A 24067-nucleotide genomic window follows, 5' to 3' on the forward strand; every position below is an offset into this window, starting at 1 on the left:
TCACCAAGCAGAGGGCCTGAACGGGCCTTCTGTCCAAAGAAAAGCTGCTTAGAGTTAGCCGTCAGTGGAACTTATTCGTAACACAAGAAATGGATGTTTTAAATAATGGGACTGGAACAAGCGTTCTCTCTTTTCATCTGGAACGGGACCAGAGGAGGACAGCCATGAGGGCAAGAGGCCTGCAAAGCAAGAAAAGTTGAGAAGCCGACCTAGCGTGGGAGGTGAAGTCAAGGGCGGCAAAACGTTGAGACTTGCGAAGCGGCTGCCCGTCTGTATTAGAAGGGCTCACTGTGAAGCAATATACAGCTTATGTTAAATTCACAGAATGGGTCCTAGCCAAGCTGCGAAGACTTAGCTTCTGCAGTCTAAGATGCTATTGATTGCAATCCAGAATTTTTTTCCTGCTTCCTCGGCCTCCGTGGGTTAAGACTCAGGCCCCTGAGAGTTCCTCTGGGCCTCCTTTTCTCTATTAGTGCAAAAACTTCCTGCCCACTTCCTACCATCCAGCTGACTTTTCCTGGGGGCAGCAAACTCCTGAAATGCACAGACGGGGAAGAGAAAGCAGGGGAAGTGAGAACTAGATTATGTAAGGTGAATGGCTCGTAAACCCCACCGGTTGTGGCGCAGAAGGATGCATTATGTGAAAGTGTAGTAGCTGAGTTCACGCATGCTATAACCAAACCTCATTATGGTTCAGGGTAATGAGGAAATCCAGCCAATGGTGATTAATTTGATAAACTATGATTAGGTACACTCCAGTTGTCACATGATCCCAGTCAACCTGTTTAGTGTAGTATGCAAATCACAGTTTATGTCTTGGTTCAATATATGAAACCAGGCCAAAAAACCTATGGTTGAATAGAGTGCAAGCCAGACTGAAGTCTTTGCGGAGAATTCGATTCGGTATTATGGATCTAACCTGACCCACAACTCACTTTTTTCTCTGTACTCACCACGATCCTCTTGAATGCAAATGTCTTGAACTATTCACGTGAGACATGGTGTCTAATGTCACATGGATACCAACTGAAAACTAATTAAGTCCAAGGGGATCTGTGCAGCAGAACCAAGGTTAGTAGGTTAGTTTTCCACAAGCTGCCGTGAGGTCAAAATGATGGGACGTGAATCATGATACCATCATGGAAACGGTGCAACTTAATATTTGCATCATGACATTTAATGCAAGTACAGTGGTACCCTGGGTTACGAACTTAATTCGTTCCGTGACTCTGGTCGCAGCCCGAATTGGTCGCAACCCGAAGCAAATTTCCTCATAAGGTTCAATGTAATTACCATTAATCCGTTCTGGTGTGGAGGACAGGGAGGCGGCTATTGCTTGGAGGGAGAGTCCCCCTCCCTACGACCACGTGTCAGGGGCGGAAAAATGGCCGTGGACCGTGTCACGGGAGGGAAAATGGCCGCGTATCCTGTTCGTACCCCGAGGCAGAGTTCGCAAACCGAGGCAAAATTTTGCGGCCGGAGCTGGTTGTAACCCGAAAAGTTCGTTAACAGAAGTGTTCATAACCCGAGGTTCCACTGTACAGAAGTCACATCATCTGCTTTATGACATGCCCTGCCAGTTCCACCTTGTAGACACCTGAAGACGTAACACTGAAAACTAAACTATGTTCCCACTGACACAAACAATTCACACGTACAATTCACAGAGACGGCTACTAACCCACTGGATTACACTCTTCCTTACCTTGGTGGGGGAAAGAATGAGAGGGCAGTTATCAAAATTAATATTAGTCATTGCAATATTCTCTCCTGCACATACATAGTTACTACACTTTTCCAATAAAACTTTTTAAAATATCGGATTTGCTGCCAAATTTTGACTGCCCTATTACTTCTGGGACACCCTATCTATGGAACAGTAACCAGAAAGCTCACATCTTGAAAAGAAAAAAGATTCCTTTAGGAATGAAATTGACTAAACCAACCTGATGCAGCCTAGTCAATTTCGATAGGCCTCCAAGATTAGCGAAAGCAGCAGGATCTGACCGAGAAAGAGGCTAAAATGAGTAGGAGCTGATCCCAAAGACCCCCCCATGTGTAATTAATCCAATCATTAATTATCAGCATTGCAAATTAAAAGGACTACCCCATGACTGGAATCTGACAAGAAGTCTACAGAGAAACATTAAGCTAACTGATGAACGGGGAGCGCATATATGTTTAACCATAAATCAGGGGTGCCCGATATTTGAGAAGTCAGTTTCCCAATCTTCAGGAACAGGGCTAAATCTTGAGAGGTGAAGGGTATACTCTGGTGTAGGCATCCTCTCAGCCTTAATTGGGGAGGATAAATTCAAAAAAAAAAAAAAAATCACACCATCAAATTTCAGCAGTGCAATGCCAGCGGCTGTGTTACCCATGGACTGGCCATGCGAATGGAAAGCCAGCTCTTCCTGCCATAAAGCTAAGCAGGTGTGCGCCTACAGTGTTGTATGTTGACATAAGAAAAGAATTCCCTCCCCATCTTTATTTATTTATTTACAGCAGTGTTTCTCAACCTCGGCAACTTGAAGATGTGTGGACTTCAACTCCCAGAATTCCCCAGCCAGCATGGCTGGCTAGGGAATTCTGGGAGTTGAAGTCCACACATCTTCAAGTCACCAAGGTTGAGAAACCATGACTTACAGTATTTACTACGCCAGCCTGTACCCTTTCCCATTACATTTTTATAATAAAAAGCTACCCAAGACTAGTGTTGAGAGACAGCTGTATCATTGAAAAAGGCTATATCAGAACTAATTTTTCAGCCATTTTTTTCAAAAAAGGTCTGGCCCTTTTGTGCCTTGAACAGAAGTTTGATCAGCAGGTTGACCACTCTAACCCCAAATGTGAGAGAAGCTGCTGCTGTTCTTGCCTGTGCAAAGACCTGCAATTTCACGCTCCTGAACTTCACTATATACCTCCACTTGAACAGAGTGGCTCAGTTTCCAGAACTTATTAAACCATCTTTACTTAATTGTGGTTAACTAGGTTAATCCTATTGGCTGGGTTCACACAACATCCTGAACCATAATAGAACCACGTAGCTGGGCTTGCAGGATACATAGAGCCAAATCAATGAGCAAACCCAGTCTGGAAACTAATTGCAGAACACCTACATGCCTGACATATGCACATGTTAAATCTAGACTATTACACCTGCTAAATTGATTTTATTAAGTTTGTACAAATGAGTATGCAGCTAAAAAACAAGTTTTGATACAAGCTCACAAAAAGCCATCTTTGTTTTCGTCTTCAGGTACACCACAGCAAACCAAGGGTCATATCAAAAGCAAGACAGATAGTCCTTGTTTAACAACCATAATAGGGACCAGAAAATTGGTCATTAAGCAGGGCAGTCATTAAGTGAGCCACCACATGACCAGACCCGATTTTATGACCATTTTTACAACAATCATTAAGTGAACCACATGGTCGTTAAGCAAATCACATGTCTGTTAAGCAAATCCAACTTCCCTAATGGACTTTTTTGCTGGAATTTGCTTAACGACCACATGACTCACTTAACAACAACGTGATTTGCTTAACAACCATAGTGATTTGCTTAATGACCATCATAAAAAAGGTCGCAAATCATGATCACGATCGGATAGTGCAACAGTCGTAAGTGTGAGTACAGGTCATAAAGCACTTTTTCTGTGGCTGTCATAACTTCAAACTGTCGTTAAATGGTTAGCGACAACTACCTGTATTCCTTCTTGTACAACAGAAAGGAAATAAAACAATGCAGCTCATTTGTAATATATTAACATCTGCATGTGTACACACACACATACTGCCCAATAAATTGCAACCATTTTTAGTTGATTCACAACTGTCTGAATGGATGACACTAACACCGTTAATTGGTGACACACTGCAGCCCAAATCAAGGTGTTTGGCAGAGGAAACCCCCTATTTACTGTAACTTTTGCAGAAGGATAATTCTAGGGGGAAGGTGACTGTCAGCATTGTGTCACTGCACACATCACTTCATTTGTGTGATGACCTCATGATGCCCAAGCCCCAACAGTGGGAAATCTGCCATCCTCCAGGTGCTGATAAACTAACTTCCAACAGGCCCAATTAGTAGGGCTGAACGCCTGAAATGAAGGAAGTGAGATCTTGCAATTTCACATAAGCTTCAATTTTCTGGCCCGTAACTTTGAAGAAGATTGTAAGGGTACAGACAAAAACACAAGACAGTTATTGAAAATTATCTTTGAAGAAAAACCCACTTGCTATAAAGCCAGTTTTTTCCTGCATGCATTTCAGAGGCCATGTGTGAAGAAAAGCTCTTACAGAGACTATGTTTGCCCAAATAAGCCACAGTTAAAGGGATAATGGCTAACTGAATTAACCCAAGTGCCTGGGTTCACACAATACACCCAGCCATAGGCTAACTGGGAAAGCTGGGTTCAGACTAACCACAAACTAGCCCCTAGCATGTTGGGTGAACACAGCCAAAATTGGCACAATACATTTTGCTACCTGAGTTCAGACTAGCCAACGACCCTGCACAGAAGCTATCATATCCTGCTTGATATTAAATTTATGGCCTTTTTCACAACGCTTAAAATTAATAGCTTCAAGCGACTGCTGAACTGAACGCTTAGTCCCAGGCATCTGTGAATCTTAAAAAAAAAGAAAAAGAAATCTTATCCTAGAACATGTGTTCATAATAGAATTTGCAAGTCACAAGAGGATATTTAAAAAAAAAAAAAGATTTGACCTGCTCCTGCCTCATTTAATATAAGGTTGATGTGCAGAAATCAGCAACGGCTTGCCAACTTAACAAATTCCTCTGCTCAGGGGCACAAGGCTGTCCTTCAAGGGAGAGTAGATATTTTAGAAACTGGGACCGCCACTTCCTTCAGAAAAATCACCCAGGGACTGGTAGCAGACACAAATCAAATGAAAGCTTATTCCTGAGATGTCAGAGCACATCCTGGAATGAGGGGGCAGTAGCAATTAACCTCTTTCCCTTTCATCAGCAGGAAATAATATGATATAATCTAGAATAATATTTGGGATCCCCCTTTCCCCACCGATGGGGCTTGGAAACCACCCAAGGATGAAGAGAGGGGAGCAAAAACAACCTTAACGTCTCTTTCAGTTCTCCCTGTCTTCTTTTGCGTCTTTGCGAGTGTCTGAATCACAACCCTCGCTTTGGCCCGGCCTGTCAGGCCAGGCCAGGCCAGCCCAGCTCCAGGGGTCACTGAAGCTCAGCGTGCCAGTTTAGGCCATGGAGGGAAATGACAAAAAGCAGAGCTCTGCCACTGATGTATGCCAGGGAGGTGAGGATGGAGGATAAAGCCGGTCACAAAAAGACCTGCCAACCTCTGCTCCCTTTGCAACTTACTTCGGAGTAGAGGCTTCAAAGGCAGAGGCGGGAACTGACAGGAGGGGGCCTCCTGGTATTTTGGCCTTGAGCCAACTCCACGTGCCTGCTCCAGCAGAAAAATAATCCCATATATTCTCCCATCCCCTCCTCAAACCTGATTATAGACAAGGATGTCACTTTAGGGTTCCCAGCAAGGATTTGCAGGGGGGCAGCGAACCCCGGGCAGCCCCAGGGAGCAGGGAGGGAGTAGTTGAGTCCCACATATCACATCGGGGTCCTTCCCCCCTCCCCAGCCACTTTTTCTAGGACCTCCACGCTGCAGGGCAACGAGGCTGCCAACTTTTCTTTCTGCCACCCACTTCGCCCTTCCTCCAGAGGAGCCCACAGATTCCTTCCCCCCCCCCATGGCCGAGGGGTGAGTCGTCCGGGCGGGATCCTTGCCAAAGCCGGGGGCCTTGGAGGCCGTTGCCCAGCAGCTCCCCAGTCCCGACGGGGCTCCCGACCCCGCGGGCGAGCCCTCTCCCTCCCGCGGTCCCTAAGCGCTGGTCCTGAATCAGAAGACTTACCCCGCGGACGGGATGCGCCGCCAGACACAGGGCAACCACCAACACAGATGCGCTGCAAAAAAAGGGGGGGGGGACAAAGTGTCACGTTGTCCCACGGCAGACGCGACCCCCACCGCCTCCGCTGCCCCGTTTCCCCCGACCTGGGCACTCACCCCGCGAACATGCTGCCACCCGGGCGGTGGGGCAGCGGCTGGACCCCGCGGGAGGACGCGGTTCTGGAGCCGCTTCCGCAGCCGGACCCCACGCCCTGTTCCGGGGAAAGGGGAGGGGGCGCGGCCGCGGGAAGGGCCGGTCGTGTGGACGCACGGGGAGGACACGTGAAGAGCGGTCTCCGCCCTCCCAAAGCGGCAGGGGAGAGAGCCCCGGAGAAGCCCCGCGATCGCAAGGCGCCGAAGCCGCGCGGCCGAGAGGCGGCAGGGGCGGGCAGACGAGGGCGGAGCCGCCGCCCTCAGGCAGCCGCAGTGCCGCCTCGGCCTCCTGCCTCTCCCCCTCCTCTCCTCTCCTCTCCCCTCCCCTCGAGCCCCTTCCCGGCTTGGTCCGTCCACACGTGCATTTGCCCGCAGCCTTTGGGAGAGAAACAGGCTGAGCGGGGCGCGCTTTGCCAGGCGGGTTCAGACCCTTTCCTTTAGGACCAAGGTCTTTCTGCCCCCTCTTCTCAGGCGGGGTTAGTAGGTTCCTGCGACCGTGGGAATCCCTGCCCCATCTCGGAGACGGGAAAGGCCTGCGGCGGGCAGGCTCGACTGCTTGCCTGGCTCTGGCTGACTTGCGCGCATCCCGGTCCAGATGGGGGAGCACTTGGGGAGCACTTGGGGGAGCAGCGCATCTTGCGAACTAAGTTAGTTGGGGAACAGGTGGCTCGGATGACTACGGGCAAGGGCCCCGTGGGGATGCAAAAAAGAATGGAAGAAAGTTCTTCCGAGCCGCGGACGGGGCCCCGCTTTGATCCCTCCCGTGAGCCTCTGAATTTCGGGGCGCAAAGGCTGCAAAGGCCTCCCGGAGCCTTGACGGGCCGTGTCGGTTTCCTCAGACAATCGGAGTATATTTAGTTGTGGAAGCGGGCAAGACCCATCACAGCGCAGACAGCAGCCCTTGGGGTGCCAGTGCTCTCTGGCACTGAGTCCCCGCCTTTGGTGGCTGCAAGAACCTTAAAAGTTCCCTTTGGGGAAACTGGAACTGAAGTTAGCTAGACTTGCTCCGGATCCTTCTGCAAGACAGGCTTGTGCTCACGTGCAAAAGGACGCGTGTCTAACTCTGGGTCACCTGGGTTTACAGCCGTGTGAGAACGGCTCCGAGCGCTTTTTCGGAACGCTTCCCGGACCGGAGGCCCGTCGGCACTGAACAAAGAACGGGTTATTTCGGAGTAAACAGAGCTAGAAATCGGTCAAAGGCAAGGGGCCCCCTCCCCCTCCCCCCAACCTGCAGGAGCTCAACTGGGCCACAAGTTACCCGCAGTAACCCCCTTTTCCTCCCCCTACTATTAATTGCCACCATTGTGATTTACACACACAGTTATTCCGGAGTCCGTGTTGCGTGGCTCGCTGTGGGGTTGACACCCCCCTTGCTCACTCCGCCGGCTGTAGGAAAGCCCTGAGTTGCTCACGAAGTGGGGAAAAAGATGTGGAGGGGCAAAAGGGGCCGCTGCCGCCTTTGAACTTACTTCCGAGAAAGGGTGCAAGAACCCAAGGGGGGTGTGGTTGACTCGCAAGGAGGGTGCCTTCTACACGTGGACCGGAATACTGTAGATGGGGTGTAAATTCTCCCGGGGTTTCCTTCCTTAGGTAGCCATGAACTGCGTTCGCACGAAACGCTAATCCACAAACGAGGGTTGCGGGAACCCAGCTCAAGTGGTTAGGTGAAGGAAGCGAGCCATCCTTAGCCATAGTTTACTTAAGCACGGGCACCAGGGTCGTCGGAACGCAGCCTGGAGAGGGGGGGTGGTTGCAACTGCTGGGAGCGGGGAGACTGATTTCTCATCGGGGCAGAACTTTGCGCAGAAAATCCACTCTCGTTTATTCCCCCAGCATGTTCTTCTCCTCTGAAGCTCCTGCAGGAGCCTAACCTACTACCCCCCCGCCCCAAAAGCAACTAGCCAGGACTGAGTTCATAGAATGCACTAATGTATGTGGACTGTTTGTCTGTGGATCCACCACAGTGGCCAGAATGCCTTCCGCGACCCCAAGTACAACTCTTAGATCTAAATCACCAAATTACATGCACTAACCCCATCGCCAGGGCTGCTTATTCGCCAAGTTCTGACTACACAAACCATGGGTTCGCGCAACGAAGCCACCAGGCAAGAGAGGGGGAAGGGGGGAAAAGCCCCCCTCTTTTTTTTAACTTCAAATCGGAATTCAGAGCCTCGTTGGAAAACAAGCCACTCGCCTTCCCACTCAGCCCGGGGGGACTACAAGTCCCATTCGCCAGGCAGGCAGGCAGGCAGGGCGGCGCATGGATCCCGGCTGAGCGGCGGCGAGAGGCAGGCAAAGTAGTCCCCGGAGAGGGGCGCGCGGGAGGCCGAGCTTGCGAACGCGCGCCCGAGCGAAGGCGAGCGCCGCGCCGGGAAAGGAGGCGGAGGCGGGCGCGGAGGCGGGCGCGCAGAGCCGCCTCGCCCGGCCCAGCCCTGCCCAGTCCTTGCCCACCTCATCCTCCTCTTCTTTTCTTTTTTTCCCTTTTTTCTTTTTTTGGGGGGTGGGCGAAGGCTGGGTCAGCTCCGGCGAGGCTGCGGGCTCCTGGAGGAGGAGAATGAAGCTGCGCCCGGGCGCCCGCCGCCTCCTCCTGCTGCTCGCCCTGGGACTCGGCGCTTGGGACGCCCAGGCTGCGGTGGGTGCTCGGCTGCCTTCGGATGCACCCGGAGGGGAGCGCGGGAGGGGGCAGAGGCAGGCGAGTCCAAGCCGCCCGGGTGGGGCTGGGGCTGGGGGTGGACGCGAGGAAGCCGCGGCTGTCGCCTCCGGTGGCTCCGAAGTGACGGGCTGGGGACCGCAGGAAAAGTTTGGCAAAGTTGGTTTTAAAAATAGGCTCTCGGGCGAGCGGGTGCAAGGAAGGCTGGGAAAGGGGAGGGGGCGCGGGAACGGGTCGGATCCTGCCTCGCGCCCCCGCGGGGTCCTAGGGAGTGAGAAAGCCGGTGGGGGGGGCAGGAGAGATTGAGACGAAGGGACCTCCGCGGGTCCCGGTTTCGTAACACGCTCAGCTTGAAGTTGAGCGGCTTGGATTGCGCCGGGGAGCCGAGAAGGACAGGACGCTGCAGCGACCCGCGGGAGAGATGGGGGGCTGTCCCCCCCCCCGACAAACGGGCTCCTTCAGGTGGCTGCATCAGGGCTGCCTCCTTATCTTCCCCCTCTCTCTTGCTCCCCCCAGCCCTCTCTCCCGGGAATGTCGTTATCGAACAAAGGCATGCGAAGTTTTGTCTAACTCCCTTCTGTGCAGATTTATGGCTACCCTCCTGAAGTGTCTTTTTCAGTATGTGAAAGTGGACGGGGCGGGGGAGGTCACCGAGGAGCGGCACTTGGGGGAGAGTGGCCCTGGCTGGCAGATCCGGCTCAAGCTGGTGAGGATTTGAGGGGAGGCAGCTCCTCCTTAGCCCCCGCTCCAGCTGAACCCCTTTCCCCCACTTGTGGAGGGGGAGTCTCAAGGTGAGATCCAGTTCTGTAAGATGGGCCTTTGTCTGGGGCTTTAAAAGGGGGCAGTTTGGCAATGTTCAACCTGGATTTCAAGATGCTACCCCCCCCTTCTCAGATGCTGTATGTATTGCTTTGCTATGTATGTGCGGTGGGTGGGGGGCTGCGTGCATTCTGCACAAATGGATCTTCCTCCCCGTGCAAACCACTGCTGGAGAGTGCAAACACTGGAAAAGTCTGTTCAGGGTGTTGAGAGGAAGGGATGGGCGTTGAAACTGAATGTGGCCCCTTTCTCCTCCCCCCCCCCCGGTATCCGTCTTAAATTGGCTGTACCCTTCATTTCCACTTTCTGATATCTGATAAAAGTGAGCCTAGAAATTAGACTTCTTGAGGGGCAGGATGTGGGTTGAAATTGAACTGTGTCCTTATATGTTGGCAAAAGTGTGTCTTCTGTTTTCGACCAACTGATGACACTAACAAACATCAATGGAGGTTAGTGCTGTGATGGCTCAAGCTTGGGGGTGGGGGGGGTGATAAATTAATGTGTGACACCTTGGAACCTACTTCGCCAGCTGTTTATCTCTCCCCCCACTGTGTTCCTCTTCTCCCTTGCACGGAAATGGTCAAAATAGTCATTTTCTCCTTGTGTCTAGCTGTAATTTATTAACATGCCCCTTTGAAATAATATGCATTATTAAGTAATCAATCTCTCCTTTTAAGGTAGCATTTATTTACTGTGGTCATTATGGAAAGAAGAACGGTAGGGTTGATTGCAGTTGTGTGTGTCTGAAATCACTTTTCGTCCAACATCTGTAGGGAACTCTATTATTATTATTATTTTCTGGGATGAAAGCTCAGCCAGATGTTTGTCTTGCACCTTTCCCCTAATTATCCAATGACATTTATGAAAAATTAGTCATCTCATTTTATGGGCTAGTATGTTATGTGCTATTTCTTAGATGGGACCACAGACTGAAATGCTTTAAAAATGCTTCGTTACTCCTTAAAAATGTTTGCTTCTCCCCTTCCCCATTCCATGCTTAAGCTGGGTATAAACGTGAAGTTGTCACTGATGGCAAATACATTTGTCCCATTTCTTACATGTTATCAAAACAATGTATATTGGCTGGCTGTAGAACAGATAAGAGATCCTCAAGAGCAATCTGAGTTGCAGATCAAAAACAACTCTTTTTAATTCTGCTCAAACACAATTGCTTTCATGTTCTCTGGGACTTTGCAGAAATTCCTTTGCTGAAGGAAAACTAAACTGGTGGACATCTTATTCCATAATACTTCATCCCCTGCAATAACTTTGCATGTTCATTCAGAAGTCAGTCTCATTAAGTTCAGGAGGCCTCTGACTTGTAGCAAAAGTAAAATGTGGGGTTTCTGGCAAACCCCATGTAATCAGTCTGGCATCTCCTCTGAACTAGAGTTCCCATGATTTGGGACGGGATGGGTGAAGATGAAATGAACTCATTCTTTGTATAAATATCGAATCTGCATACATATGAGTGCATAATATGAGAGGTGTAAATTCCTAGTGATAGATAAGAGGTAAGGAATCTGCTCTACGAAAGGGTTGAGTTCCTTTCTTCTGCTTTTTCTATGTTGCTTGGTTTGTAACACCTGCTTGGGTATCTCAGTACATGGTTAAACAACCAGAATGAGTCACGTCGGTATGGGTCACCAATATTTGAAACTGGGAACTCTGCAAAATTGAGTGGAAGGGTGTTTGTCCATAAGAGTGAGGGCAAAGCTGTGCATAAACCAGATCCCTTGCTTTTAATATATTTCCATACTCTATAGCAGTGTTTCTCAACCTCAGCAACTTTAAGCTGGGTGGACTTCAACTCCCAGAATTCCCCAGCCAGCATGGGAGTTGAAGTCCACCCAGCTTAAAGTTGCTGAGGTTGAGAAACACCATCCTGTAGGAGTATTGGCGCTGTGTAGGATATAGGGCAGAATCTGTATTTCTCAGGCTGCATCAGGCTCCCAAAAACCTTGGTTGTATCTTCAGGAGGCCTTCCTTAAGTTGCTACCAACTTCCAGGGCTGAATGCAACCAAGAGACAAATAGTCACGTGCATGACAAGAGAGCTGAAGCGTTCACTTGATTGATATTTGATTCTACCTAAATTTAATTTTTGCCCTGTGCCACCCTCCGCTTTATGCAAAGCAACTCATTGTGTGCTGCTCCAAGGCCAGATGTGGCTTCTGTCCCCCAAAAGTTGGGTGTTCCTCCTTTAGGTTATGAACTCACATTCCCCTTCAGGCTATGATAGTATTAGTAGGAATCTGATTCCAAATTTGTGCATACATAGAGGGCCCTGGTTCTGGTTCGTAGGTGGTCCAGAAATAGAGAAGGTGGCTATGGGGAGTCCCCAGATCAGTCAGAGGTTTGAAGTTGGATGTCTGTAAGTTTGTGCTCGAGGCAAAAGCAAGGATGGCCTTGGGAGAGCTGGGATCTCTCCCCCCCCCCCCAAGCTCTCTGCAAGCATGTGACAAAAACCGTCTGGAGCTGTTCCCCTCCAGTTCTGCTGGATTGATCTGCAGACCCCCTGTAGCCCACCAGCATTTGTTTTGTGGACCTGAGAGCCTTGATGACTTGGCAGAGTTGAGGTTTTGTATGTTTATTTATTTATTTATTTTTGGAGGGGGCAAAAAAGTGCAGAGTCCTTGGTGATGTCTGAGTTTGGTGGTTTGCTTGCAGACATTTCGTTACCCAACTAGATAACATCTCTGAAGATGTTACCTAGTCAGGTAACGAAACATCTGCAAGCAAACTCAGAGAACACCAAGGACTCCACAGTTCAACCATGAGCTACATATATTCTCTTCTATTGGTACAAAATAGTGCATTAAGCCTTGCAGAGACTTAAGGCATTTCACGCCTACAGTTCCCCACTGCTAATAGGCCCACTTTAGTTGCGGGCCCCATCCACTTTGGGAGGGCATCCTGCACTTGCTACACATGTCTGGTGGATCTCTTGGGCCAACAGAAATTTTGCTTTCCTTCCTTCCTCTTCCTTTGCGAAAAGGACTTGTTTTAAAGCTAGGAATCCCCTTCTTACAGGTCCAAGCTAGGTTCTTCAGGGGACAAAGGAAGCCTTCCTGAACCTGAGGGCTCTCTAGATTTAAATTCCCAGAATTCCCCAGCCAATATGGCCACTGCAGAGAACCCTGGGATTTGAAGTCTACAAAGGTAGAGGCTGACCAAGCTGAAGAAGGCCAGAGGAAGACATTTTGGAACTTAACAATGAGACCCATCTCTTGGGGAGGGGGTATGTCCTAGGGACAAGAATTTTTGCAAGTCCCACTAGGAAACCATGGATGTCTTAATCAGCCCTGCACCCAAGAGTTCCTGGTTTTCAATGCCATAAAAGAGGAACCATCTATTTAGGCACTGAGGCACCAACGGCTCTTTTTCTGGAGTGTTTATAAAGTTTAAGATTCTCTTTTCAGTTTTGGTGTCTGTAACTCAGTTGTGTTAGCAACTACATTGTTATGATCTGTGGTTGCAATAAGCCAATTCACCTTACCTGTGTTAGCAATGGCTTATAGCATCTGACATAGGTTGCGTAAAATGCACAATGATGCATATAATTTATCAGCCTGTTGCATTCTCTTGAAAAATTGTGGACTTGATTCAAATGTGGGCTATTAAAAAGAATGAGAGATGTGACTGAGAGGTAGAATTGCTCTGGTTTTGTCTGTAGGTGAGCAAGCATCAGCAGTTCTACAGAGTGGATTCATTTTTTAAGTGTAAATCTTTGTGGGGTGAATTAGGAAACACCCACCCAACAAATACTGAGTGCCTTTAGGGATTAGGGGGTGCTGCAAGTTTTGTTGGGATGGGGGGATTTGACAGAATAACCTAAAAAGTGGCATGGTTGAGGTTCTCAGTAGGAACACTATCCATGATAATATTTTGCTGCAAATCAGATAGTGTTATTAATCAGCAACAGCCAAAGAGGGAGGGAGTGGTTATTTATTTGTTTGTTTGTTTGACTGATTGATTGATTGATTGATTGTTTGATTCACTTTGATGGTGCTCAACTCCAAGCCAGACTCGAACAGAAGAAGAAGAAGATGAAACATTTGATAGATTTCTCCAAAACGTTCCACCAACATCTAACATCCAGTGGAGGGGGTCCAGCTGCTAAAGCCCAAGGCCTAGGGGAACAGGTCTTGATGACCATCTGGAATGCCAACAGGGTGGGGTTATATTCTCATATAAAATGAAGCACACTATTTGTTTACAATGTTTGTGTCCTGCTCTTCAATCAAAGTTTTTGCACCATCATAAAAGACAAATGGCAAACATCTAAAAATGCTTGAAAATCAAATAGAAACATGCATGCCAGGAATCTGAGTTGTTACAAGTAAGAAGACTCTGTCCAGATTTCTGCCAAGTGAACTTCAGCTGGCAGAGAGGAAAATTGGAAGGGAATCTCTGTGCACATATGTAGAAAGAAGACTTAAATGTTTAGGTCAAATGGAGCCTGAAAATTCACCTAGGCTATTTAGAGGGATAAAATTGGAACGATAACTTGCTTTTCTCAGCAATAAGTTTAATTTAGGAAAGGATGTCTCCTAAAGGAAACATTAACCCTCTTGAATTAGGTATTCCCCCTTAAACTTGAGTCAATTTAAAATAATTCTGAATATCTCTTGAGTGTGTAGGAGCTGAACTTGGTTGGTTCTGACTCATACTGTTTCTGATCTCCAATTGTCACAATGACTGCTTTTGCCCATCAAACTAGGCCAACCTTTTGTTGACCGACTATTATTTGTTGAATAACCCATACCTGGCTGGATTCACTCAAGGTGCTAAACCACAAACAACACTGTGGCTTAGTGCAGTGTATGACATCAGACAATGTGAGATGGTCTGATCCTAAAGCAACCCATTTCTCTTTGCCCCCTTCCTAAATCTGCAACTTGGAGTTTGGCACCCCTTTCAGTGCCACTGATCAGAAAGACATCTAAACTTTGTGTTTCTTCAAGATTAAGACTTCTCTTTGAGTATAAGGCATTATGGATCACATTCTATCTTGCCTGAGAAATGATTCGCATTCCTTTAACAAGATGTTATCTTGATGCTCTTTTCAACCAGGAATGCCAAATGTTTTGCTTGAAAGAGAACAGTCCTCCATTTCTGGTGTGAGAACCTCCCTCTGTAGGTCAGATGTGGACGATAAGGCTTCTGCATTCGACCAACGAGGCTGACCCTTTCACAAAAGCAAACTCCTACTCATTCTCTCTCTCCCCCACCAACCCACTTCTTCCTCAAATCCCCAGTCCCATTTCTCAGCAAGCCTGCAGAAAGCTACCGGAGAAGAGAACCTTGCCTTCAGAAAATGGAAATGTTGTCCAAAAGATCAGAACTGAAAGAAATACAAGTATGCTTAATTCAAGGGAGGGAGGGAGACTGCAAGAGATACAAAACTGAGAACACTTTTTAAATTAGATCTTCCCTTGGATACCTCCAGCTAATGAAGTTGGCCAGGCTTTTACAAAGAAGGTCTTCTTGGTAATTGCACCATCTTTTGGAGTGCTGTCCCCAAAATGTTTTGCCTGATGCCCACTGTGCTGTCTTTTCAGCACCATCTAAGAGGTTCCTCTTTTCCCAGCCATTTTATGACTTAGCATTTCTGGGATTTTAACATACAGTACCTACTTTAAGTCAATGGTTGCTTTTACGCATTTCATTGACTTGCTGTCTAGCACTTTAAATGGGTTTTGCTGACTTCTATGCCGTCGTCTTCAGGGGTTTCCCCCCCTTTTTAAAAATCACCCTCTTATTTGCTCAGAACTCTGGTTAGCGGACAAATTTAAAATCCAGCAACAGAATTAAGATAGTTGTATGGCTGCTTTAAACAAAGATTGCAAATAACTCGTGTAGGTTAGTTAAACTGAGTGTTTTTCAAACTTGGCAACTTTAAGATATGTGGACTTCAACTCCCAGAATTCCCCAGCCAGCATTCTGGGAGTTGAAGTCCACACATCTGAATGTGCCCAAGCTTGAAAAACACTGGTTTAAACTTAGTGTTATTTAAAGCTTTCTAATATACCTTTTGTACTTGGTACATTGTATAACAGTTGCCCTTGAGCACTTTATAAGTACTTTGACAAAAGTAATTTTGTCTTGTTAAGCACACTACAAATAGGAAATTGACTAGAATTTTTCATCTTCCTTCACAACAGAGGGTGTGGAATAAATACAGTACCCTTAATTCTCCTGTCTGCCCCAATTTAGCTGTCCTATTCCCTCTATTACTGAGTTCCTTGGGCCTCTCTCCCAAAGCTATTGAAGATTTTTTGCTGCCCCCTTTTTTCTACTATAGCAGCTAGTTGGTATGCTCAAAATAGCTTTTTAAATTATTTTTTATTCTTTAAGAAATGTTACGCTGTTATATGCTGTTATACAATGTACAAAAGGTATATCAGAAAGCTTTAAATAACAGTAAGTTTAAACCAGTGTTTTCCAAGCTTGGCAACATTCAGATGTGTGGACTTCAACTCCCAGAATGCTGGCTGGGAAATCTCTAATCCTTCTTGACTGTCTGGCTAGGTAATGCTGGCTATTGGAGAGCGAAGGCCTTCAGTGATTGGGTTTCCACAATGCACTAAGCCATCATATGGGTTTGCTTGGCTTCCAATTAATATGTTGTGTGGGCCCAGCCTTATTGTTCGTTATCAGTGACGTATGGCTTAGTTCGTTACATGAATCCAACCAACTGTGGTTTATCCATCAAACCATGGTTTAACACATTATGGCTTAGTAAAATAGAGGAACCCAGCCTGACTGAGCAGACTTTCATTTACAACAGTTGGTTTCATGTTTAATTTAAGAGCTTTTTTTAAAAAGGCACAGCTAACAGAGAACCCTCCTGATGCCTCCTCTTAGAGCTGAATTCAAATATGGGAAGCCGGGGCAGATACAGTGGGGCAAAAAAGTATTTAGTCAGCCACCAATTGTGCAAGTTCTCCCACTTAAAAAGATGAGAGAGGCCTGTAATTTTCATCATAGGTATACCTCAACTATGAGAGACAAAATGGGGGAAAAAATCCAGAAAATCACATTGTCTGATTTTTAAAGAATTTATTTGCAAATCATGGTGGAAAATAAGTATTTGGTCACCTACAAACAAGCAAGATGTAAATAGTGCCAAACTTGCATACGCTCTTCTTTAGAGCAATAGTGTAAATGCACAAACATCTCTACTATAGATTCAGAGAAGGTTATTTGAAGCGTCTTTGGAAACTCAGTTGCTTCAGCATACAAGGGTGTGGAGGAGACGGTGGTTTGGGGAATGCTTGCTTGCAAGACCAAATTACAACTGTCCAGCAAGTGTTGCACTCTTACCAACAAGCTTTCTTGAAATGCACCTTTTAATTAAATACTTGGTCTGAAAAGTTGCTACTAGACTCCTCCTGAGTCTCCTGTAGACCTACCCAGCTCTCCTTCTACAGCTCTCACCAATTTATTTCTGGGCAGAATCCAAAGAGTAATTGATGATAGTGCAAGATATCTTGGCTTCTTCCAGCCTGCTATCACTCTATGATTCCATGGTGGAGCGCTCTTTGGGTGTTCTCACTGTAATGGTCAAAGGTAAAAGGCCACCGTGGCAGGCCAGCCTTAAATGTAGACGTCCCTGTCCTGAAAATCAAGTTTGTCAACCCCTTGTGATGCTTGGCGAAAATCATAATTGAGGAGGCATTTTTATTTCATACAGAATGGACATTCTAACAGCTGTCTTTGCAGGTTTTCGCTGAAATCTTGTAACTGTAAATTGTAAATGCTTTTCAGAAGCACTTGAAAAATGAGAGACACATTTTGACAGTATTTTTAGACTCGGGCAGTAGGAATTTGGTGTACTCGTAATCTTAGAAAGTTTAGATCCATAGCCAAGACTCAAACTTGGGAAAACGTGGTGGTTCGAGGGGTACTGTTGGGTTGGTCAACTGGGCTTTTTGCCCTGGGTCAAGCAGGACATGAGAAAAAGGAATACAAAATTCTCATCTATAGCCTTTTTTACCCCTCCCTACTTTCCTTCCCCCATGAATTGGGAGGCGATGTACATTTATGTGGAAAAAACTGCAGGAGGCTCTTCTCTTGAGGCAAAGTTTCCAGTTTATTCTCTTGCTATGAAGCAGAATGGCTTTTTCAGCCAAGCACTTAAGATAGCAACTGAACTAAAATCATGCCAACTTAGGGCAGAAAAAGGCCATGTGTTATGCCAAGCTTGCTAATCTCAATGTCTTTGTCCTTTGTGGGTTTTAGCTTTGGCACCAGTCAAGCTGCATTCTGTCCCATAGATAGCAATGGGGTTCTTCTGTACCCTCAGCATGCTTGGTGAAGGGTGTGATAACTATCTAGGCTGGCGTTGTGCAACACATCTAAGTTTTTTTTAAAAATAAAAGGTAAAGTGAGTTGATTGTGGACTTGCCATTTCTTGTGGGACTGTAAATATCTCACCGGGGGTGGAGAAATTCAACCAGTTCAAGAGGGTGGGATCTCTTTCTGAGCAGTTCAAGAAGCTGGGTTGCTTCTCAGGGCTCCTCTTGAATTGGGAAATTTAGTTTGCTGGTTCAAGGGTTACTGTTGGGTTGGCCAACTAGGCTCTTTGCTGTGTGTATGTGCATTACAGGTAGTCTTCATTTAGCGACTGCCTCATTTAGCAACCGTTCACAGTTACGATGGTGATGAAAAAGTAACTTTATGACCAGTCCTCGCATTGATGACCTTCACAGGTCTGTAAAGCAAAAGAAAGGTGAAGTAAGATCATAAGCAGAGTCGCAGTTTCACTTAGCAGCCATTTCGCTTAACAGCCAAGTTGCCAGTCCCAATTGTGGTCGCTAGATGAGGACTAACTGTATACACTTCACAGTTCTCATTCCCCATAGCTTCTCCACACTTTTATTCCTTGGCCACCTATTCTTATCATGTCCTGTATAGCTAATCCTCTTGCTATTGCTTCCAGTGATGGGTTCACACATTGCACTAACCCATAGTGGAGTTTAGTGCAATAGGGCTTGCATGGCTTTAGTTCAGCATGTTATGGATTCAGGTGTTGTAGTTTATAACTATGGATTTATGTATTTGGGAACCTAGTCAGTTGTGGCTTTTCCATTAACCATATCTAAGCCAACAATGGTGTATTGCAGTGTGTAAAGTCAGCCTTGAATTCCCTTATCTTTTTCCTTTCTCCTTAGTCCTAACTGACAATAGCACATCCTTAAGCCCACATTTGCATTTAAGCTTTGTGGAAATCCACTTTGCAGTTTCTCAAGAAAAATTTCTTCTTCTGCACGACAGGCTTCCATTTCAGATGTAGCCGTAGAGGTCCATGTCATAAGGCAATGAACTCAGACTTGCACAACATGTCAAAGCCCCAACGGTTATATTTAAATACACTCCCATTTTGTCCCATGAACTGAAAGGGAAGTTGGTGTTGTTAGTTGCAACACCAAAGATTCTGCCAATATTTTATGGTGCACCACCCTACCTGAAAAAGTGTTTTGTGGAGACCCATAACACAAAATTCCACAAGTGATGTCATGGTAAACTGCTTTGGGGAAGAAGTAGCACCAGCTGCCTCCAAAATGTCAAACCCATCACCTTGTTCCATAATGAAATGGACATAGAGTTGGCCATTTGCAAGACAGATGATCTGAAAGAATCAGAAGGATCTTTGACAAAGATGTCAGACTGCCTGATTGAACATGAATTCTTTGGTTCAAGAATGGAATCTTGGAGGGTATTTGCAGATGGTCTACATTCTAAGGAAATGTTCTTGTTCACACTTCATGCTGAGTTGTGGTTTGTGGAATAAGCCATAATGTCTACGTTCACATAAATTCTAAGCCCTAGCCTGTCATTACAAACCACTGTGCTCAGATTCACAGAACACAGTGAATCATAAACAGATTTATTACTTGCTGGCTTTACATATAACATGAACTCAACCTTTATCTTTAAATTGGAATAGGATCACATTGTTTTTTGAATAGAGAACTCTCCTTTCTGAAGTGGGAATACGGCCATCTCTTTGGGTTTCTTAGAATTAGAATATGTTTCTATTGTGTTTCACTTCTATTTCTTTAAATTCTGTTTAGAACTTAGCTGTGTTTCGAATAGGCAACAGGGCGCCCTCTGGGTGCTTGGCTGCTATTTCTATAGCTCATGACATTTGGCCACACTAACCATAGCTTATAAGAGCTGTAGCCTTAAACATCTGGAAGGAGCAACTTGCCTACCCTTGTAGCACCTAGAAACAAATGCAGATGTGTTCGCTGAGGCTGATTCACCCACACACATGCCTCCCATGTTCTTGTTTTCCAGTTGAGGGTTGAATGTGTGAACAATTTTGATTGACAGTAATTCCCTGGGATAAATGAAATGATGAATGGGAACTCTGTGGCCTTTGAATATTGTGTGGTTAAGCACACTGATTGCTTTAAATATTAAACTTGCCACCCTGCGCTGTTGTACTTCTTGAGAAGTAAATATATCTATCTATCTGAGAATTTGCCCTTAACCGCAATGGGGTCAGAGAGTGGGCTGCGTGCCATTTTTTGATGTCATTAAATGAAAGATTACACTAATCGGGCTAGGTTGATATGTTTTGTTTCTTTTTAAAAACCTTCAGAAAATGACAGCCAACTGTTTTAAAGGACTGATGCAGTTATGAAACGTCTTTTGTTGAAAAACAGGAATGTTTATATGCTAACTGAACTTTAATGAATTTAACTTCAGTGTTCGTAATGAGAGTAACTGCTGTTTAAGCGTTTGGTCACGCCTGCGAGATACAGTGGCTTGGAATGTAACCCTGTACATGGGTATTCTGAAAGAAAGCATGAAGTGCTGTGAATATTTCAGGTTTTTTTAAAGACTCTTGAGTTGTGGGCAACTTTATAGGCAAACCCAGGTTTCCTTGGCAGGAAGACGGAAATGGTTTACATTGTCACCTTCTGAGATGTTTTTCCAACTTCCCAGCCTAGCCTACAACCCTGAGATTTCCCATCCGAATATTAAACAGGTCCAACTTAGCTTACCTTTTTTGAAATTAGCCAACATCGATTACGTGATGACCTCTGTTGTTTTTTTTCCTAAGATTGCTGCAGGTTAGAAGGTTGTAAACTCAGAAGGTTCAACTTTCAACTGGAAACAATAGAAGTGTTTCGTGGAAAGTTCCTTCTAGATTTAAAGAAAGTTGCTAGCGTATTGGTGTAAAAGTATTATTTTAAAAGCAGGAAAATGCTCCCATTTGCACTTACGGTCTACCTGCAGTGTTTTGAAATGAATGTTGCTTATAATGTGAGAATTTTCGTACATGCAGACCTTGGAAACTCACATTCACGTGAATAAGTAAATGGGTCTGGAAGGTTTTAAAGAAGAAGAACAGCTGTGTTCAATACTGATGAATGGAGCTGTTGGTGTACCTAGGGTGGTTCTAGCAGGCATAGGTGACCACTGATGTTCACCCCAAATTGGAAAACCATGATCTGAAAAGAAGATACAGGTTTGTGTGGAACTTTGCATGCATTAACTTAAAAGGATAGAAGTAAATGGATAGAAATACCATCTATTTTAAAGACAGGCAGTCAGTGGAGATGGGCAACTAAATCTTTGAATCAAACCGTCTAATCTAGCATTCTTCAACCTGGAAGTAATCTTGCTGGCTGGCGAATTCTAGGAATGGAAAGAAGGCTATCATTTGTCAAGTAGAATGAAAGAACACCTCTGCCTGGGATGTCAAGTGGTGTGAAAATAATATACGGACCCAATTTGGTCAAAGTTTTTTCTGCAGAAAAACTTCAAAAACTCTGATTTGATCTAGCCGCCATTTGGTTTTAAAGCTGTGTCTTGATAATCTAGTTCGGCTAATAGAATTTGGAATAGAGAATAGCTCCCTGGATTTATAGATAATGGGGATCGTGATGTGTACTTAAAAGTAAGAGGAGAGGAAGATGGTCAACAGGTAACAATATTTAACATGCAGGCTTCTGGATATTACGGAATTTGTTCCCTTCAGACTTAGCAGTTATGACATAGAATATTTGGAGGGTCATCTCATGCCCAGTTCTGACTTAGACTACCATGCCATGCAACAATGCCACAGAAAACTGGAACATTTGGGGTGTTTTTCTTTTTACTATGATAGCACCTAGCAACCTTGGTAGGTCTTTGCCTGGCTGATATTGTTCTGGACAGTCTTAATACCATGGTGCTAGACATCCTTCAGTTCCTCAAAACTATCTTTCGGGTGTTTAACTTGGAATGCTCGGAAGGACAACAGGATCACATTCCTCATATTACACTCCATAAAGTTTGGGGATACTTTTATTAGAGTGCTATTTCATTGTCTGAGCCGAGAACTGAAAGAAAATCTTCTGAGGACCACTTGCATGAAGCACAAAAAGTTGGGTGTAAAAGAAAATCAGTTTTAAAAAAATCACATTGATGCAATAGTACAAAAACGAAAAAGAAGAGGAATCAGCCAATTCCCAGATCTCTAGTGGAATCACTTGCATCCTAAAAAGACAAAGTGAAAAAAAAATCAAGGAAACCATGCAGATTTGGAGGAGTGGATCCTATATACTACATGTATGGGATCCGATCCTATGTACAAGAGTGTTTCTGCTGGATGATAAGCCTCTTTGATAGATGTTAAAATATAGATGGAAGTATCCTTCTGTGGTATTTCCTGAGATCCTTCGTGCCCAGAATTAGTTCCAATTAGCTTTATGCCATTTTGATCTACTTTTGCTGTGAAATGGTTGTTGTTGTTCTTCCTCATAACCTTGAATAGAGTGATTCCATATTGTGGGTCTTGTCTTTCATTGTGTCGATGTTTTCCTCCATACCTGTCTTTATGGAATAACATTTGTCAAGGGCGAATAGAAGCAGAATGTTTGCAAGGTTGTACGATGTGCTTTTGTGTTCAGTAGGCTGGGTATTCACTAACAAGACCTACTTTAGGATTAAGTGCATTTACATCTGTTTTGTTTTAAGACAAGAACGGAGGAAGTAGCGTATTGGGAGAAAATACTGCCAGAAATGATGAAGCTAAGTTGCTTTGTGTGTAATTATTCTCCACCAGTTGACAGAGCATGCTGTTTTCCTTTCAATTACTAATCTCCTTTGGGATATGTAGAACATTTATATAAAGGGCAAGACATACATGAAAGCAGATGGGATGTCTCATATATTTATAGTTGAAATATGTGTTCAGGTCAGTATAAGATTCTAACCTGTCTCATCTTAGTTTCCTTTATATTTCTCATGGGAGAAGAGCAAGAACTCAGCGACTGCACACATGTTTGGTTGTGGAAGATCATGGATTCAGTTCTTGACATGGCCAGCTAGAAAGATGCTTGGGCTGCAAAAGTTATGTGAAGCTGAGATCACAGAACCAAGGTCTTGAAACTTCAGTTCCCTTTAGCCTGCACCAGACTGGTCAGTTGCAAAGAATTATGGGATATGTAGTCCAGAGCATCTACCTCTGCCTTATAGATTCAGTTCACAGCTTGCAGACCCCTTTGACTTATCAAATGTGTTTTCTAAGCCATGGTTTGGTCAATGGGTTACTTTCTAACACTAAATCATAGTTTAGGAATATGGGTATGGGTATGGGACAAGAATGCCAGCAAATGTTCCTCTTATCTTTTTTATTTTACCAAACGAGAGAATGAACCAGCATTCATTCTTCTCTCTCCCTATTCATGGCTTGTTGGCAAAATGCAGATTAGGTCTGGATTTGCACAAACATTAAGCTGAAACTAAACAGACCACTTAGTGATTGGTATCAACCCAGTACAGAAGTCATGGTTTAAAATAAATTCTAGCCAACTGTTCAACAAGCCATTCCCAAAGTTGAACTAGCTAACTGCCTTACTTGGTTGGTAAATGTACTTTTAATCCATGTTTTTTGGTTTGTATGTAAAGACAAGATGAGAGTTGAATCAGTCAGAGTGAAGACAGATTTTTCCACCCTATGGGTGATAGAAGAGAGGAGCACATCCAGGTCCTGCCTTTGTTTATTGCCCTTTCATTGCATATGCAACAGTAAGCCACTAAGCAAGTCCTCCCATGGTAACAGAACATAGTGTATAATTCCATGGCCATTGAAGAAATGCACCTGACACTCCAGAGTCAACGCATGAATTGGTATTCCAAATGTTATGGGAGCACATTTTTCAGTCCATAAGCCCCAAATTCTGATCTCCAGTCTGGCCCAGTGTAGCATTCCAAAAACAAAGTTATTTGATCCAACTCTGTACCACAGATGGTGCCATAGGATTGAAACGAATGCCACTGTAATCTTAGAATGATCATATAAGTACAGGATTCCAGATTCTGGAACAGATCCCACTCAGGTGTGATCTACGTGAGGAACGGGGAACAGCATCTCCTTGGAGAGTTATGTAGGACAGGGCGTAGAGTAGCATACTATCAGCAGTGGGTACATTTTCTCCAATTTTATCTCAAATGCTATGATCCCAAGGGGGGGAAGACCTTGCGAAAATGTCTCT

The 24067-nt window shown here is 45.3% G+C and overlaps 2 protein-coding genes across 5 annotated transcripts in view; one reads left to right on the forward strand and one right to left on the reverse strand.

Moving 5' to 3' along the window:
* The window catches only part of COL4A6 (collagen type IV alpha 6 chain), a 165146-nt gene extending 158801 nt beyond the window's left edge, over positions 1 to 6345 (reverse strand). Inside the window, exons 1-2 of one of the 2 annotated variants that reach the window (XM_088129180.1) lie at positions 6063 to 6345; positions 5911 to 5962 (exon numbers count right to left, since the gene is read on the reverse strand). In XM_088129180.1, coding sequence (XP_087985306.1) covers positions 5911 to 5962; positions 6063 to 6073 — 63 coding nt within the window. In that variant the 5' untranslated portion in view covers positions 6074 to 6345. The remainder of the gene's footprint in view (positions 1 to 5910; positions 5963 to 6062) is intronic. The other variant, XM_088129182.1, reaches the window with a different exon arrangement.
* A 2098-nt stretch (positions 6346 to 8443) lies between these two features.
* Positions 8444 to 24067, forward strand: part of COL4A5 (collagen type IV alpha 5 chain) — a 124562-nt gene continuing 108938 nt past the window's right edge. Inside the window, exon 1 of one of the 3 annotated variants that reach the window (XM_088129243.1) lies at positions 8444 to 8790. In XM_088129243.1, coding sequence (XP_087985369.1) covers positions 8653 to 8790 — 138 coding nt within the window. In that variant the 5' untranslated portion in view covers positions 8444 to 8652. Of the gene's footprint in view, positions 8791 to 9154; positions 9299 to 24067 lie in introns of those variants that run through there. The other 2 variants (XM_088129245.1, XM_088129244.1) reach the window with 2 other exon arrangements.

Source organism: Python bivittatus, unplaced genomic scaffold (assembly GCF_059951505.1).
Source record: "Python bivittatus isolate LINGU-HERP-01145 unplaced genomic scaffold, Pbiv_v1 ctg000790_np1212, whole genome shotgun sequence".
Classification (NCBI taxonomy): domain Eukaryota; kingdom Metazoa; phylum Chordata; class Lepidosauria; order Squamata; family Pythonidae; genus Python; species Python bivittatus.